Source organism: Coregonus lavaretus, assembly GCF_964263955.1.
Source record: "Coregonus lavaretus genome assembly, chromosome: 28".
Taxonomy (NCBI): Eukaryota; Metazoa; Chordata; class Actinopteri; order Salmoniformes; family Salmonidae; genus Coregonus; species Coregonus lavaretus.
In genome coordinates, this window is record NC_140015.1 from 27,965,155 (window position 1) to 27,983,453 (window position 18,299).

An 18,299-nucleotide genomic window follows, 5' to 3' on the forward strand; every position below is an offset into this window, starting at 1 on the left:
CCTGTTACCTACCTGGAAGCCTGTAGTTCTCAAACTTCTTTGCAATGTGACCCACATCTACAGGTAACTGCCAAAATAAAGGAAACACCAACATAAAGTGTCTTGATAGGGCGTTGGGCCACCACAAGCCAGAACAGCTTCAATGCACGTTGGCATAGATTCTACAAGTGTCTAGAACTCTATTGGAGGGATGTGACACCATTCTTCCATTAGAACTTTCATAATTTGTTGTTTTGTTGATGGTGGTGGAAAATGCTGTCTCAGGCTCCGCTTCAGAATCTCCCATAAGTGTTAAAATGGGTTGATATCTGGTGACTGAGATTGCCATGGCATATGTTTTACATCGTTTTCATGCTCATCAAACCATTCAGTGACCACTCATGCCCTGTTGATGGGGGCATTGTCATCCTATGGGGGCATAGCCATGGTAGCCAAAATAATTGCCTGCCCAGGATACATGACCCTAAGCATGCTGGGATGTTAATAGCTTAATTAACGCAGGAACCACACCTGTGTGGAAGCACCTACTTTCAATATACTTTGTATCCCTAATTTACTCACGTAATGTTTCCATTATTTTGACAGTTACCTGTAGCTATTATAGTTCTGGTACACCACACAATGGTTATGTAAAGCATTTTGTGCAGACAAACTTACCAAACATATCTATTGTATCACAGCCATTGTGGCAAATGCATTGTACATCTGTTTTGCAACCAGGAACCTGCTCTTTCTCCCCTATCATTGATAAGGTGGCCCCATCTCCGTTACCTACCTAGTCGTAATGATATACCCCCACCCCTCGTTCGCTACTTCTCCTCTCGGTTCCCTATATGGAGCACTAATGGAGTCAGGTCTGAGAGAGAGAGAGAGAGAGAGAGAGAGAGAGAGAGAGAGAGAGAGAGAGAGAGAGAGAGAGAGAGAGAGAGAGAGAGAGAGAGAGAGAGAGAGAGAGAGAGAGAGAGAGAGAGAGAGAGAGAGAGAGAGAGAGAGAGAGAGAGAGAGAGAGAGAGAGAGAGAGAGAGAGAGAGAGAGAGAGAGAGAGAGAGAGAGAGAGAGAGAGAGAGAGAGAGAGAGAGAGAGAGAGAGAGAGAGAGAGAGAGAGAGAGAGAGAGAGAGAGAGAGAGAGAGAGAGAGAGAGAGAGAGAGAGAGAGAGAGAGAGAGAGAGAGAGAGAGAGAGAGAGAGAGAGAGAGAGAGAGAGAGAGAGAGAGAGAGAGAGAGAGAGAGAGAGAGAGAGAGAGAGAGAGAGAGATGAGAGAGAGAGAGGAGAGAGAGAGAGAGAGAGAGAGAGAGAGAGAGAGAGAGAGACTAACTGTCTTGATACACATAGTACGTGCTAAATAGGCTACAACCTTTGACTACACTAGCATGTTTTCATAGAGACATCCCCTAAAGGGAATATTCCAGTGGCAACAGCCCACAACTCTAATCAGTATGAGGTGCTGATGATGTATTATATCCTAAGTGCTTTGGTATTCCCATTTTCAGCAGTAATCAGAAAACGGAGTGGGAAATTGGACCAGATACTTGGCTCTCACCATTTGGGAATATTGACTAGAATAGACTGGAATGAGTTCCAATTCTCCATCGGAATAGAGAATTGAGAAAAGTGGAACTAGGACTGTTCAGTAATTCTCTGGTTCCATGGAGAGAGAGAGAGCTTTCTGACTGTCAGCTATAGCGAGAGGAAGACATTGTCTGTCACAACACAAAATATACTGATAATCCTGGCTTGTATAACTATGTGACTAGCGTTCAAATGACATGCAGATTGAATAGAGAGCCGATGGTGAAGGATTGTATGATGTGACTAGAGAGTCTATAGAAAGATGAACTGACTGTCATAGGTACAGTCGTTAGGGTGGTGTGCGTGTGTGTGTGTACCTGCATGCATGCAAACCAGTGTGTGTGTATAAGTACGTTTATGTATATGTGTGTAATAATGTGACAGGTGAGTCAACAGGGAGAGATCGAGAAGTCTCGGATGTTGAGGTGATTAATGTAGCATGGTGTGTGACACTCCTATCTCCTCTACAGAGACTGACAGGGACAGGTTGATAGATGGGTGTCAGGGTGAGATGGATGGCCTCCTACAGGGGGCTCTCCTACCTAGGGATCCAGGAAGTGCAGACACAGGAGTGGTGGGACTAGGAGCTTTCTCACAGCGTGAATAGTTTAACATGATGAGGACAAATGAAAGTCAGGGACAGAAACTTAGTCTGAGTGGATGGCACCCTGTGGAGAGGAAGGTTGTCTCGTCATCCTCAGCTCAGTTTCTTTCCATCGTTCCTTTTCCCTTTCTCCCTATATTCTTTCCTACTTTCTCTCCACCTTACTTACTTCCTTCATTTCTTCCTTATTTCCTTCCTCCCTTCCTTCCTATTTTCTTTCCATCCTACTGTCCTTTCTTCTTCCCATCACTCCTTCCCTTTGTCTTGTTTTAAATGTAGGGAAGAGGGCGTTTTAACTTGGTGTGCCATTCGCATCTCATTTAGACACACAACACATATTTTAATGATCCTTTAAATCACGTACATACTAGCGATGGGGGAAAAAATCGATGCAGTTACATAGTGGGATATTATTTTTGACAATATATCGTATCGTTTTGACAATATCGCAATGTTGTTTTTACGCTGGTTAGCTGTACCTGCACCAAAACAGTATTTTTCCTTCATAGCTTGTTCTCCATCTTATTTTTAAATAGGCAGCCAATTTGTTTTCAGAACTTTTATTTCCATGACTAATGAAAACTTGTTTTCTCATGTCTCTCTCTTGTCCCTCTGCAGCAGATATATGGTGAGCAATATGTTATCGCAATAAAATCACAGTATTGAATCGCAATGCATATAGAATCGTAAGAATCGTGAGAATCACAATACATATCGTATCGTCACCTAAGTATCGTGATAACATTGTGTGGTGAGGTCCCCTGGCTAGAGAAGATTCCTGGGGCTTATGGTGGAGAGACTGTATTTTTATTTTATTTATTTGTTTCACCTTTATTTAACCAGGTAAGCCAGTTGAGAACAAGTTCTCATTTACAACTGCGACCTGGCCAAGATAAAGCAAAGCAGTGCGATAAAAACAACAACACAGAGTTACATATGGGGTAAAAAAACATAAAGTCAAAAAATACAACAGAAAATATATATACAGTGTGTGCAAATGTAGCAAGTTATGGAGGTAAGGCAATAAATAGGCTATAGTGCAAAATAATTACAATTAGTATTAACACTGGAATGATAGATGTGGAAGGTATGAGGTGTCACTTGTCAGATTAATCCACGGCGGAGCCATAAACCTTGAGTGTCACATGCACAAGATTTAAGATGCACAGATATTAGCGCCGAAGCCAGTATGAGGCATGTTGTAAACGAACATCATGTATTCATGGGCTGGGTTTCTGTGTTGAGGTTTTATGCAGGGCACTTTATTTCCGAGTGCTGTTTTCTGGTCACACATGATGGTCATGAATAAGCATCTGTTCTCTTTGCAGAGAGTGGCTGTCAGAGAGAAAGGGGTTATGCTGGTGTGTGTTAAACAGTACATTTTCCGACTCCCATTCAGGATGTGTATTCACATTTATTGCTTTTTGAGGAATGAGGATGTGTGTGCTTTTATAGGAATAGTCTCCTACATCATAGTGCCACTTTAAATCATCGTTTTCTAAAATTGCACCTGGTTTCATAGCTTTCCCATGTGATTATGGTTTTTATACAGATGTAGGATCTTAATTTGAGCCAGTTTGCTACAGCAGGAAAATAATCCTGCAGCAACAGGAAATGTGAATTATTATGTGGATTATAATTAATGGGCATTTTTGTAGGGGTTGATACATTTTTGGGGAAATCAAGTCAAAAATGTCAAAGTGAAAATTACAAACTTCAGAAGCCTTTTTAACACATCCTAGATCTGAATGAATGAAATAATCTTATTAAATACTTTTTTCTTTACATAGTTGAATGTGCTGACAACAAAATCACACAAAAATTATCAATGGAAATCAAATTTATCAACCCATGGAGGTATGGATTTGGAGTCACCCTCAAAATTAAAGTGGAAAACCACACTACAGGCTGATCCAACTTTGATGTAATGTCCTTAAAACAAGTCAAAATGAGGCTCAGTAGTGTGTGTGGCCTCCATGTGCCTGTATGATCTCCCTACAACGCCTGGGCATGCTCCTGATGAGGTGGCGGATGGTCTCCTGAGGGATCTCCTCCCAGACCTGGACTAAAGCATCCGCCAACTCCAGGACAGTCTGTGGTGCAACGTGGCGTTGGTGGATGAAGCGAGACATGATGTCCCAGATGTACTCAATTGGATTCAGGTCTGGGGAACGGACGGGCCAGTCCATAGCATCAATGCCTTCCTCTTGCAGGAACTGCTGACACACTCCAGCCATATGAGGTCTAGTATTGTCTTGCATTAGGAGGAACCCAGGGCCAACCGCACCAGCATATGGTCTCACAAGGGGTCTGAGGATCTCATCTCGGTACCTAATGGCAGTCAGGCTACCTCTGGCGAGCACATGGAGGGCTGTGCGGCCCCCCAAAGAAATGCCACCCCACACCATGACTGACCCACCGCCAAACCGGTCATGCTGGAGGATGTTGCAGGCAGCAGAACGTTTTCCACGGCGTCTCCAGACTCTGTCACGTCTGTCACATGTGCTCAGTGTGAACCTGCTTTCATCTGTGAAGAGCACAGGGCGCCAGTGGCGAATTTGCCAATCTTGGTGTTCTCTGGCAAATGCCAAACGCCCTGCACGGTGTTGGGCTGTAAGCACAACCCCCACCTGTGGACGTCGGGCCCTCATACCACCCTCATGGAGTCTGTTTCTGACCGTTTGAGCAGACACATGCACATTTGTGGCCTGCTGGAGGTCATTTTGCAGAGCTCTGGCAGTGCTCCTCCTGCTCCTCCTTGCACTAAGGCAGAGGTAGCAGTCCTGCTGCTGGGTTGTTGCCCTCCTACGGCCTCCTCCACATCTCCTGATGTACTGGCCTGTCTCCTGGTAGCGCCTCCATGCTCTGGACACTACGCTGACAGACACAGCAAACCTTCTTGCCACAGCTCGCATTGATGTGCCATCCTGGATGAGCTGCACTACCTGAGCCACTTGTGTGGGTTATAGACTCCGTCTCATGCTACCACTAGAGTGAAAGCACCGCCAGCATTCAAAAGTGACCAAAACATCAGCCAGGAAGCATAGGAACTGAGAAGTGGTCTGTGGTCACCACCTGCAAAACCAGTCCTTTATTGGGGGTGTCTTGCTAATTGCCTATAATTTTCACCTGTTGTCTATTCCATTTGCACAACAGCATGTGAAATCTATTGTCAATCAGTGTTGCTTCCTAAGTGGACAGTTTGATTTCACAGAAGTGTGATTGACTTGGAGTTACATTGTGTTGTTTAAGTGTTCTCTTTATTTTTTTGAGCAGTGTACATTACACGTTTAACATTTCCTGCATTGCAGGAAAGTTCTCCTGCAACAGGGTGCTCAAATGAAAACCCTCCATCTGTATGCAACACTAGCCTTTTGTGTTCTATATTGTTTGCTACAGTCCATGTACATTCCATGTTATTATTGTCATTTGCCACTCTATTGTTGCCTCACGGTTTTCCTCTCTTCTTTTCCACAGACTCACATCTCTCCAGCAGATCCTGTTACTTTCTAACAGATCAATCAACAAGACCTCCCGTCGTAGAGAGTAAGAGTATGAGGAATAGCTGTTTCACTCACCACGGCAGTCCAACAGGAAGTGACAAGACATGGGGACTCTGCTAATCACCATGATGACCATACAGCTGTGACTGGCTGTGTGAAGCCCCTCCCTCTTTTTCTACACCCAAGCTAAACCCCTCTCCCCTTTCTGAGGACAACCTAGCTACCCCAGTCCATCATCCACGCTCTTTCTCCTTTAAAACCTCTCCATCCCTTATTTCAATCCCACGTTTCCTCCATCTTAACACAACCTCCCTCTTCATTCGTCCTCCTCCTCCTTCCATCATGCTCAGCAGGCTTCGCTCTCACTCCTCCTCCTCCTCCTCCTCCTCCACCTCCTCTCCATCCACCCCCATCCTCCTCATCCTTCTCTCTCTCCTCCTCTTCCTCCACCTCCCGAGCCTGGTCTGGGGGGACTGCTGGCTGATCGAGGGGGACAAGGGCTACGTGTGGCTAGCCATCTGCAGCCAGAACCAGCCTCCATACGAGACCATCCCCCAGCACATCAATAACACGGTCCACGACCTGAGGCTCAACGAGAACAAGCTCAAGATGATCCCCTACACCTCCATGTACCGCTTCACCAACCTCACGGACCTCAACCTCACCAAGAACGAGATCTCCTACATCGAGGATGGGGCCTTTGCTCAACAGGCCAACCTACAGGTACACTGGGTGGTGGGTGGGTGGGAGGATTGATTGGTTGGTTGATTGGTTGATTGATTCAATCTTGACGTAATCCTTTGTGGTTCTCTCCTAGGTCCTCCAGCTGGGCTACAACAAGCTGACCAACCTGACAGAAGCCATGATGAGGGGCCTGGGACGGCTGCAGTGCCTCTTCCTCCAGCACAACCTCATAGAGGTGTGGCATTGGTTGAGTTTTGTTTAGTTATGTAGTTTTAAAATATTTCAGTGCTACTATTTACTAAAGATACATTTATATTATTCTGTATGTACAACATGGTTCAGATTTGTTTTTTAATATATTGCTTTCTGTCTCTCTCCGTTCTCATCAAGGTCATTGGCAACAATGCATTGGATGAGTGCCTCAGTCTCAACAGCATTGACCTGTCGTCCAATAAGCTGGCCCGCCTCGAACCGTCCACCTTTACCATTTTGAACCGCCTCATGGTGTGTGAGCTGGCTGGGAACCCCTTCCACTGTGGCTGTGACTTGTACAACTTCCTCACCTGGTTGGAGGCCTTCAATAACGTCACACACACCTACGACCGGCTGCAGTGCGAGACCCCCAGGGAGATGTTTGGCTACCCACTCCTGAGTCCCATTGCGTCCGGCATCGTCGGGCATAACGCTCGGACGATTCTGTCCTCTGTCTGCCGGGACGGGGTCTTTATCCCCGGGATGACGTCTCTCCCGCCAGACTCAGATTCCTCCGGAATGGGCCCGGACATGTTGGACCGCGTGGGTCCGTACCACCAGCCCACCACCTCGTCTTCCTCCACGGAGCACAGCTTCAGCCCCAGCATCAAGCTCCACCACGTGTCCCTCGTCACGGCCTCTATCATGGTCCAGATCCCCAGACCTTACAGCAAGATGTACATCCTGGTGCAGTACAACAACACCTTTGTCTCTGACGTAATGAACCTGAAGCTCAAAAAGGAGATGATCACGCTGAACAAGCTGAAGCCACACACCAACTACACCTTCTGCGTGGCCTCCATCCGGACCTCCCAACGCTACAACCACACCTGCCTCCAGTTCTCCACCCGAGGCCAGAACCCCGACGACATACCGCCAACACCTTCCATCACCACCCACTACATATTGACCATTGTGGGCTGCCTCTTCGGGATGCTCTGCATCCTGGGCCTCGTTTACTTTTGTCTGAGGAAGAAGAGGAGGCATGAGGAGAAGCAGAAGTCCATCTGTGTGAAGAAGACGATTCTAGAAATGAGGTATGGTCCGGAGGTGGCGGCGGCCGTGGGGAACGACCCGTCTGCGGTGCAGAAGCTCCAGGAGCAGGCCCAGGGTCAGGGCCACCACCAGTACCAGCACCACACGCACGGGGGCAAGCTGCCAATGTCTGCCTCCTCCTCCTCGGGCATGCTCCACTCCGCCAACACCTCTTCCTCCAGACTCTCCTCCATCCCTCAGGATAAGATGGCCACGGCCTTCTCCGAGACCATGCTGACCAGCAAAGGTACCTACATGGACGTGAGGATGGAGGGGGTGATGAGAGATGGAGGGATTGGAGGAGGACAGGGAGGGATGAGGGATGAGGATCTAAGAGAGGAGGACGGGACGGACGTGGGGGAGGATTCGGACGACGACGACGGGCGAGGCTCGGCTTCGGAGATCTCCACCATCGCCATGGAGGTGGATAAGGTCAACCAGATCATCAATAACTGCATCGACGCCCTGAAGCTGGACTCTGTCATGGCCGCCTCCTCCACCGCCTCTTCCGCCACCACCACCACCTCCTACCCCACCTCACCTCCGCCCACCTGCACTTCCTCCTTGACCCGTGGCCTCATCCCCCTCTCCCCCGGCGTAACTGAGACCTGCCCGGGCCTGCCCGCCCCTACAACCAAGATCCCCCCTCCACCGCCGCTCCCCTTCTCCGTCCCTCTCTCGGAGCGTCCGGGGATCAGCGGCGGAGGGTTTGTGTCGCCCCCCTACCGGCCCCCTCCCCCTGCGTCTGCTGTGCGCCCCGTCCAGAGGCAGATGAGCGCTGACGCTGTGGTGGTGATCAGCGCCGTGAAGAAGCAGTGCAGTACCTCATCCTGCAACTCCATGGGACGTGACCGGGAACGAGGGACCGGAGGAGGAGGCCGGGTCTACAGCCTGGACGTCCACGAGCCCCGCAGTCCGGACCCCTGCCAGCAGTACCCAGGAGAGAGAGGCAGCCCCGTGGGGTGTGGAGAGCCCCTGGAGCGGCTGCCTCTGGTGGGGAGCGGCGGGGGAGGAGGTGGGGGTGGTGGTGGGTGTGGTAGTGGAGGTGGTGGTGGTGGTGGTGTTGATGGTATTACCAACCAGCAGCAGCAGCAGCAGGGACAGGGACAGGGGCAGGGGCAGCAGGAGGACTTCCACTGCTCAGAGCACCGCCATTCCGTCCCGGCACTGTACTACGAGGGCTCCCACCAGGGTTCGCCGCACCAGAGGGCCTCCTTCCTCAAGCCCCTAACCCGCTCCCGCCGTGACGCCGCCTCCTACTCGCAGCTCTCACCCTCCCGCCACCAAAACTACTCTGGGTACTCCTCCAGCCCTGAGTATTCCTCGGAGAGCTCCCTGAGGATCTGGGAGAGGTTCCGGCCCTACAGGAAGGGCCAGCGGGATGAGTCGTGCTACGTCACGGCCGGGAACGCCTTAAGGAAGAAGGTGCAGTTCGCCAAAGGGGAGGACCTCCACGACATCCTTGACTACTGGAAGGGCGTGTCAGCCCAGCAGAAGCTTTAAAAGGAAGACAGGAAGTGAGACATTGTGGGAAATTGAGTTTTGAGTAATGATTCTCTTGTTGATCCCGGTGAACTGCCAATTTGAGATGACAGCCGAAAGGAAAGAGAGAAAATGAAATGAATGAGGGTGATGAAAGAGATAAGTTGAGTCTGACGGAGCCTGATTCATTTACAGTAGGTTTCATTTATCCGTGTAAACATCAGCAGGACCAGAGCTGAGAGAGATGATAGTACAGCAGGGTCATTGTGACAGTGAATGGAGTGGACAGTAGCACTACTTCTGGAACCTTCTCATCCTCTTTGCAGTTATAATTAGAGACAGGGTGCCCAGGCCAACCATCCAATCAGTATTCAGTGAACACTTCATGTGGAATTCACCTGTTGGAGTGTCATTCTCTGTGCCACGCTTTCATCTGTGTGTAGCGACGGGAACTCAGATGAAGTAACGCATGTTTGTGTCTGCGTCGAGTGTATGCATGTGACATCGAGTGTACTGTATGTGAGTGTGTGTGTGTGGTGTGTTTGAGTCAGTCTAAACTCCTACACATGTTTTTGGCGCATGTAGGGCACGGAGATAATGTGTGTGTCTGTGTTGGTGAGACAGAAACACAGTGAGATAATATACCCAGAGAGAGAGAAAGAGAGAGAGAGAGAGAGAGAGAGAGAGAGATACAAATGGGGGAAAACATGCTGATTTTGAACAAAGCTGTCAAGCAGTCTCTCCCTCCTATCCCTAAGATCCGCCCTACTATTGGATACTGCACAACCATTTGCATTTCAATAGTGGCTGTCACAGTCACACAGTCACACAGCAAGCGGAGAGGAATAAAAAGGAAAAGCTGAAAACACTGAAGGAGGCTGTACGGTGTGAGGATGCAGGCTTTGGTTGTGTCTCAAATGCCATCCTATTCCCTGTACAGTGCACTACTTTTAACCAGGGCCTATGGGGAATAGGCTGCCATTTGGGATGCAGCCTTAGGGTCTTCAGTCAGCCACAGCACAGGACTAGCCAACCAGGGAGGCAGGGTAATGTACTGTGATACAGGCCATCTGTAACCTCCTGTGAAGATAGGGAATTTACACAGGAGTGTTAAACAGTAGCCCCGCCCCAAGAGCAGAGACATGCAGCTAGGAGCAATAGGGAGGAGTAGGAGGTATTTGGCCCTACATGTTGATCTATGATCAGACATTTAACCTGGACCCTGTGAATGTGAATCATATTGTGAAAAGCTGTATTGTTGTTATTGGTATCTGGGGTAGGGGTCGCTGTAACTCACAAGGTTCTATTGACAGATAAAGAGAGAGATGGAGAGACCGACAAACACAGAGAGAGATAAAAAGACAGTAAAAAAGAGAGAGGGGAGAGAGATACATTCTGCGTATTGTGCATATTCATGTAAGCAGATTAATGTGGTTTAACAGAGCTAAAATACAAACCATTTGCATCATTTGATGTGAGCACTTTGTGTGCTGCTGGCAATCCTTTTGTCTCGATGAATGTGGCTTGAAACGTCCACGCCACGTTTAATAATGTGATCTAAAATGGATCATTGTCTTTCACTGGCGACTCACTTCACACACGTTTACACACACAGTTACACTGTACAGCAGTTATAGCTCACGGGAATACTGTCCCTCTTATTTCATAGAAACTGAATGAGGGGCGGAGAAAGAAGGTATACCTTTAATTAACACCAACACCTCTTTTTGGATATTAACACCATGAATGTCCACTTTAATTAGACACACTAATTAGCAATTAAACAAGACTCTGTCATGGGGAGGTTGTGTGTGTGTGTGTGTGTGTGTGTGTGTGTGTGTGTGTGTGTGTGTGTGTGTGTGTGCACGCACGCACGCTCGTGCGTGTGTGTATAGGGTCGGTCAATATGCATCGGTGGGTTGTGTGTAGAGTGTTTAATCTAAGCTAATTGAATTAGATCTGCCTGCCTGGCTCGAAAGTTGATTAGGAGTCTGTTGTTTTATGCCCTTAGGGTCATTGACCTTCTGTAGCCTATCGATCCGAGGCCAAGTTATCCACAATATGGGATTGGAATATTGACAGGCAAGTGTGGAGAAATGCACAAACAAGGACAGAACAGCTCATATCCACCTACACACACACACACACACCCACACACACACACACAGATATATAGAGAGGGCACATTCACCTAATCCACTTCAATGCATGATCCAGCTGTTAACCTTTTCAGTGGAGTGACCTGTAAATATTAATCCTATAGGAGGTAGTCTGACATTGTAACAGCTGGCTGCTTATCAAGGACCAGTGTTGGGGAGTAGTGAACTACATGTAGTCCAACTAGTAATTCAACTACATTTTGCAGTAGCTTGGTGGTAGTTGAATTAAATTCAGTAGTTTTCAGTAGTTAATTACTTTTCTGCCATGTAGCGGTCTAGCTAACTACTGGAACTACGCACTACGTTTTTTGCAAAAAGAAAAGGAAATATGGCATCAGATCTGCCTAATTCTCACTTGAAACATCATTTTTGTGTTTAATAGGATAAATTACACATTCTGTTAACATCTGACTACAGAGTGATCTGTTCTTGCTATTTGTATTCTATGACATTTCAGATTTAGATATAATTTTTCATGAAGTAGTTTGGATGTAGTGAACTGCTTTTAAAAGTAACTTTAGTAAGGTAAACTATAAACAATTTCTTAAGGGTTGATTTATATGTAGCATAACTTCTTCCAGTGTGAAGTAATTGGTAACTTGGTAAACTATATTTTCAGAGTAGCTTCCCCAACACTGTCAAGGACACACTGATAGGGTGTAGAGTCACTTCTCTAGAGAAATGGCAAACAGGATATCCTGTGCTGAATTCTCCCAGGTTAGATAGGCCGATATGACTTACATACAGCATCATAGTGCATTGAATTAACTGATAGATGTTATTTTGAATAGGGGTCAATAGGGTACGTTTCTATCAATAGCAACAGTGTTGTAGTGTGATGTAATGTGGTAGCCAAGGAAATACTTTCCATAAGCAGAACATGTTCCGAAATGAAGTGAATTTCAGTACCTCTCTCTCTTTCCCTCGCTTATTCACTCTCTATCTCATCTTGTATGAGTGTTCACTCTTCCACGCTGTACACACACACACACACACACACACACACACACACACACACACACACACACACACACACACACACACACACACACACGCCTCTCAGCGCCTGGGCCTAATGGGAATGTGGCTTCAGCAGTGTGTAGCGATCGAACACGACATCTCTGCATGGGCCTCAGCAGCATAACACCTGTCCACCTAGCTGGAAATGACCTTCCTCCGACAGGGGGATTGTATTAGCTCTCCTCCTTTTCCACTTTCTCTCCCTCTTGATGTTCCCTTCTTTTTCTTTTTTCCAAGTATGTCATCTTGTTTCACCTGTGATGAAATAATGCATGATTAGTACAAACCAGTCTGTGAGTGTGTGAGAGTGGTTAAAATGAGTAAATGTTATATATATGTTACCTGGACGTTACAAGGGGTGTTTTTTTCGGTTCCCACAGCTCGCTCTGGTTGAAGTAGTGTTGGGTTATGATTGGTTTATGATGTGAGACTGATCCGAGGTCAAAGGTCAGATTCCATACAGATCCATAGTGCCGCCATTTTTGTTTTCCATTGGAACCAACAAGGTAATGGAAGGAAACAGTCACAATGCCAGCTATCTCAGTGAAAGAGGAAAGGGGAAATCTCACTGGATTTACAGAACTCTTTCCAGACTCTCCAGTCTTCCTGAATGAAACAGCTACAACAAACAAACAATTATGGGGATTTAAAGACACTACACTTGAAAACTCTACAGAGGAACTGCTATGCTACCGGAGGCTAACTGTGACTGACTCTGCCCTTCACCATTCACACACTGAGGGATTCTCAAGGAACCTGGCGAGAACGTTTAAAAACACACGCTCGGAAAGGTGACTTTTTTGTAATTTTGGCTCCAAATCCCTGAACTCCTAATGTAAGTTTACAGACATTGACACGTGTGAGAAAGTATCCTGCCCCTTCAAAAAGACTCAAATGGTTGACAAAACTGTGAAAGGAATTTCATCTGTACAATCAGTGCCCATACATACAACCATTACAACTGCCACCATTTTGAGTGTGTTCGAAGTACAATGTGACAAAAAAAGACGTTTGGTTTGGTTGTTTCATACTACAGTTTCATACGTTTCAGATGTTTTTACGACTCAATTTGCCATTGGTTTGTTTTCTATTCTAAATTGTCAACTGTTTGACTCAATTTGCCATTGATTAGTTGTTCTATTCTAAAATGCTAAATAGGATGTATAAATCACTAGGAGGAGTAAGACTGAAGCTCATTCAAGTGCTCTCCTGCTCAAGGACCTTCCTCGATCAACACACAGTTTCCACAACGTTCCCTGAGTGCGTCTGTAACGTCATAGCAACGTTTGCCCATTTGTAAAATTGTCCTTTAGCCAAATACAGTGGCAATTATATTTGTATTTTGTAATTTAAAAATTTTACAATGTGGGGGCTCTCAGCTTGCTTGCACAACGGTTTTTACGAGAGCTCTTGCAATGGTTTTACTCTCATGTTGCCTATGCCTCATTAGTCCAACATTTCAAAGCTATTTTGATCTAATCAATTCTTTCAACTCTGCACTGGACATACCAAGGAGGGTCTTTGGTCAAAACTAGTGCACTACATTGTGAATAAGATGCACAATATAGTGAATAGGGTGTCATTTGAGACATAACCCAGATATACTAATCTCCCTCCACTAAGTCAACAGGAATGGTCAAAGTTTTACGTTCTAAAATAACTCACTGCTGTTGTCTGTGTTTAAATAATACATGGTTTCCCTGCTAACTCCCAGCGAGCGTTGTAATGGTTGTGGTTTAGACGAGCTGTTGTGTTAAGTGGCATTTGTTTGGGCTTATGAGATATTTAGCAGAACAGAGCTGTGTTTGGGGGCATATTGGGGCATAGAGGTTGGAAACACCAGAGGAGAGGCTGGATGCTGGATATAGAACATGGAAGACTGTATTCTATAGCACTGACCTAAAGTAGTTAAGAGGACATTGGTGGCCTACATGGAGCCTTTGGGCTTGGTTTGTTTTCCATAGCAGGTTGGAGTGTATACCTTGTACCTTGTGTACTGTACCTAGGGAGACTAGGTACTCCACAACAATTTAAAAAAGCATGGCATCACCTCTATGGGGACCCCAATAAGCATTAAAAATATAAACATAGATCGGACCCACTTTTTTCATAGTACTCACAAGAGTCACTGCCTAAAACCAATAAGAGTTTGAAGCCTACTCTGTTAGCTACTGTATTCCTCCATCTTTGTTGTTGCGTCCTCGTTGCCTCAGCAGATCCCTGGGAAGCATCTACAGATGCTGAAAAAGGCTTTTAACAGTGTTGTTATAGTCTAATCCTGTTGTTAAGGTTGGGTCTATCTCTACCTCAGCACTTTGTGTGAAAGATCACACACTTTTTACATTGAGTTTGTAATACCTACTTATCCGCCTCTATACTTTCCATGAGGCCCTGTTTCTGACATCTAAAGCCCGCCTAGAGACAGAGATTCTACGTCCCAAATGGCACCCTATTCCCTATATAGTGCACTACTTTGCACTACTTTTGACCAGGGCCCATATGGCTCTGGTCAAAAGTAGTGCACTATGTAGGCAAGAGGGTGCCATTTGCGACGTAGAGAGACAGATATCAACAGCCATTCAGGCGGCCATGAAATCCATGCTTTATGTTGGATGCTGTGCTTCATGACATGGTGGAACAGTGTGAGTATTTGAAGAGTTTTCCATCTCTCAGAGAATGGGTTGAAAGGCCCAGTGATGTCTCTAGTTGTGCCCCAGCGGCCCTCTCTTCACATGGATGGACTGTGTGTGTAGACTACAGATGGACTGTGTGTGCAGACTGCAGATGGACTGTGTGTGTAGACTGCAGACAACAGATAATGAAGATAAGTCAATGGCTCTCTAATCGTGCTGTTCACTTTGATCAGTGATCGTCTACCCCAAAGCTGTATGGAACAGAAGGCTACTGAGCTGTGACTGTAGTGTAGCAGAAAGAAAGAGAGAGAAAGAGACTGGTTGTAGCAGACACTGACTATATAGACGCTGCATAGAAGAAAATAGCAAGAGGGGGATGGAAACAGAAAGAGAGAGAGACAGAGGCTAGTGACAGGCTGGCTGTATGGAAGGAAGGAATGGAAGCTATCTGGAGAGAGAGACAGAGAGGACAGAAGGATGACGATAAGACAGCCTGACAGCAGAGCCTGACTGCACCAATGGAAAATAAGCTATAGGAAGCTAAGAGCCCGTTTATGCTTGATCCCAAAATGTGGTCGGAGGCTCCATATGGATGGTGTGACGCAATTGCGGAGCCTCCGGAGGCATGGAAAGGCCAAATGTAGCTCTGTACTGCATCACTGGGCGCCTCTTAAGTTTTGTAACAATGCGGAGGGCTCAATATAGTATAGCTCCGCAATTACATGATTGGTTGACGGTAGGTGAGGGCGGGAGGTCCGGTATAAACACATACTCACTTCTTTGACAACTTCCTTCACAACAGCTCAGCGCTGCTCTGCGAAGCACAAGAAGTATAAAGGTCCTGACTTCTGCAGAGGCCATATCACCGTAAATTCTGCACGGCCAATGCAGACGTTGGATTGACCATGCAGCGCCTTTTAAGAGGCAGGCAGAAAATAAGCTGTAGCGAGAACATGGTGTGACATTAATCATTGTCAGTTTGCAGCCACATTACAAAAAGCATAAAGTGGATTACTTTTCCATGGAAGTTTTCTCCACCTCTTTCTAAGCTCTTTATCTCCCTCCAAGCATTAGGACCTCTAACTGCTATAACACTGGGCCAGAGAGGCAGGAGGACAGCAGCTTTACGGCTGAAAATGGGGCTTAATTTCACATTTTGTCTCAATCTCTATTATGGAAAAAGCAGGGGTTACAGATATAGGATCTTAATTTGATCACTCTTTTGTTGCTGAGAATTTTCCTGCACCGCAGGAAATGCATATCAGCTTTGTGATTTACATAAATTCACTGGAAACCCACACTAACACATGGTTGTATTAACAGTATTGTACTTTTCATGTAGCCTACTTTTGGCCAGCTAATAGTCTAAGCACCGATCAAGGAACATTATGGACTAAATGTTCAAATCCTGTTGCTGCAGGATTATTTTGCTGTGACAATATAGGTCATATTAAGATCCTGTATATCTTTGGCCAACTGTCTCTGAAAAGCACAATTAATTTAGAAGCTACGACTATTGACACAGTATTAATGTTTACCCATAGTTTATTACTTTGGATGAATTACTGTCTAATGGACCTTTTAATGGATTTAAATAAAGAGTATTTTATAAACGATAATTGACTGATATTGAAAAGCAAAAGCAGAAAATACAAAACATTTGAAATACAGCACTGTTTTGCTAGTTTATAGTCATACAACTCGATTCACATGCAGTTGAAAGACTTTTTTGACCCGCTGCATGAATATTTCAGTCACTAGGTTTCCACTTGTAGTTTAAGAGGCAATGTTTTCACGTACAGTTGTTACTGCACTTAAATGTGAAATAGGGATGATTTTTACTCTGAGTTTAGTATACGTTTAGTGTGTACCTCTTTCTCTCTCTGAATGTGAGAACAGTCCTACGGCTGGGGGCTGGGAGTGTATTGAGGAGATAAGGGGAAGCATGGTAGGCAGCCAGCTTGCAGCCCCTCAGGCCTCTTGCTGCTAGTCCACTCATTTCCTCAGGCTATACTAATCTGTTTATCTGCCTGAGAGACACAGTGTTCAGACCGTAGAGTAGAGAAGAGTAAGAGTAAGAGTAAGAGTGAGAGTGAGAGAGAGAGACAAAGAAGTATGATTAAACAGAAGTGAGCCATGTCCTGAACAGCAGGTAATGATGGGCTCTTCAGAGAGGGAGAGACGGAAATAAGGATTTCCAGAAACAAGTACTCTCTAGAGGGGAGATGATCCCAGAGCCTCAGCAGGAAGCCTCTAACAACTTTGATCAGGAATCTGTCAACTGACTGCTTACATGGACCAACAGAATACTGAACACACACACAGAGAGAGAGAGGCGTGGGAAGAGGACAGCACTACAGAACAGAGGCTACTCAGAATCATTGGCACGCCTCTCTGGTATAGAACAGGTCTGAGAACAGATAGTAAAATCCTGCTCACGTTCCCACTAGCTTTCTCCGATCTACTCCATCATAATTATCCTCAGACAATAGCAGGCCTCATTTCAGCCTTATCTTAGCCTGGCTCCATTGTTAACCATGACACTGGCTTCCCTGAGGTCCAACTGAGGATCCTAAAATGCTTTAGGCCATCAGCATAATGGCTGATGTCACTGTTATTATAGCCAGCCTAAAGAGTTAAATGGTTTTGTTATCATGATTGGGTTAATTCCAACATTAGTCCATGATGGGGAATAATCGGTTTGATTTGTTCAAAGATGTGCCATGGAATAAAGTACTACTACTTCATGAAATGTTCATTTTGCAAGGCAACAAACAACACTCTTTTCTTACATTTGTCCTTTAAATGAAAACCATCCCTCTCACTCTGCCTTTCAGGCTGAATGTCTTCAGTACAAACTGAACAAATAGAGGTCTGTATCATTACTGAGCTTCAACTGTTTGTGTCTGACACGTGTGGTTGCTAAGAAGTCTGTTGTTGGACAACTTGTATAGGAACAACAACCACACTAGCACTGTTTCTGCCTCCACGGTGCTATTCTGAGCTATAGCTCACATGGCTGTGTGGGAGTCTTTGTAGGCTGGGCGTCTTCATACTGAGAGTTGAGCTTAGTTCAATTTGATAATTATGTTATCCTTTTCGGAGTAGCGTTGCTTGTGGGATGGGGGGAACAGAGAATGGATATGGATTTGGTTTTGATTTTGGCAGTGTTCCTTGTTTGAAAGAGGATATTAACGACGCAAGATTGATAAGACTGATAACTCTGTTAAATGATCAGAAAGATCTTTCTTGGCAAAGTTTTGCGGATGCCTGATTAATTTGTCTAGCCTATCAAATAATAGACCAAAGTCCTTGGCAAGTGAGGGTCAGGAGTTCACATCAACTGTCTGAGCAACAA

General features: G+C 45.8%; 1 protein-coding gene across 1 annotated transcript; it reads left to right on the forward strand.

Annotated features, from left to right (window-relative positions):
* Positions 1-6,018: 6,018 nt before the first annotated feature.
* LOC311103376 (protein phosphatase 1 regulatory subunit 29-like) lies at positions 6,019-9,150 on the forward strand (the record flags this gene model as incomplete). The annotated part of the gene is made up of 3 exons (XM_084144938.1): positions 6,019-6,399; positions 6,494-6,595; positions 6,751-9,150. 3 exons carry the CDS (start codon positions 6,019-6,021, stop codon positions 9,148-9,150), a joined length of 2,883 nt encoding a protein of 960 aa, XP_084001064.1.
* Positions 9,151-18,299: the final 9,149 nt, after the last annotated feature.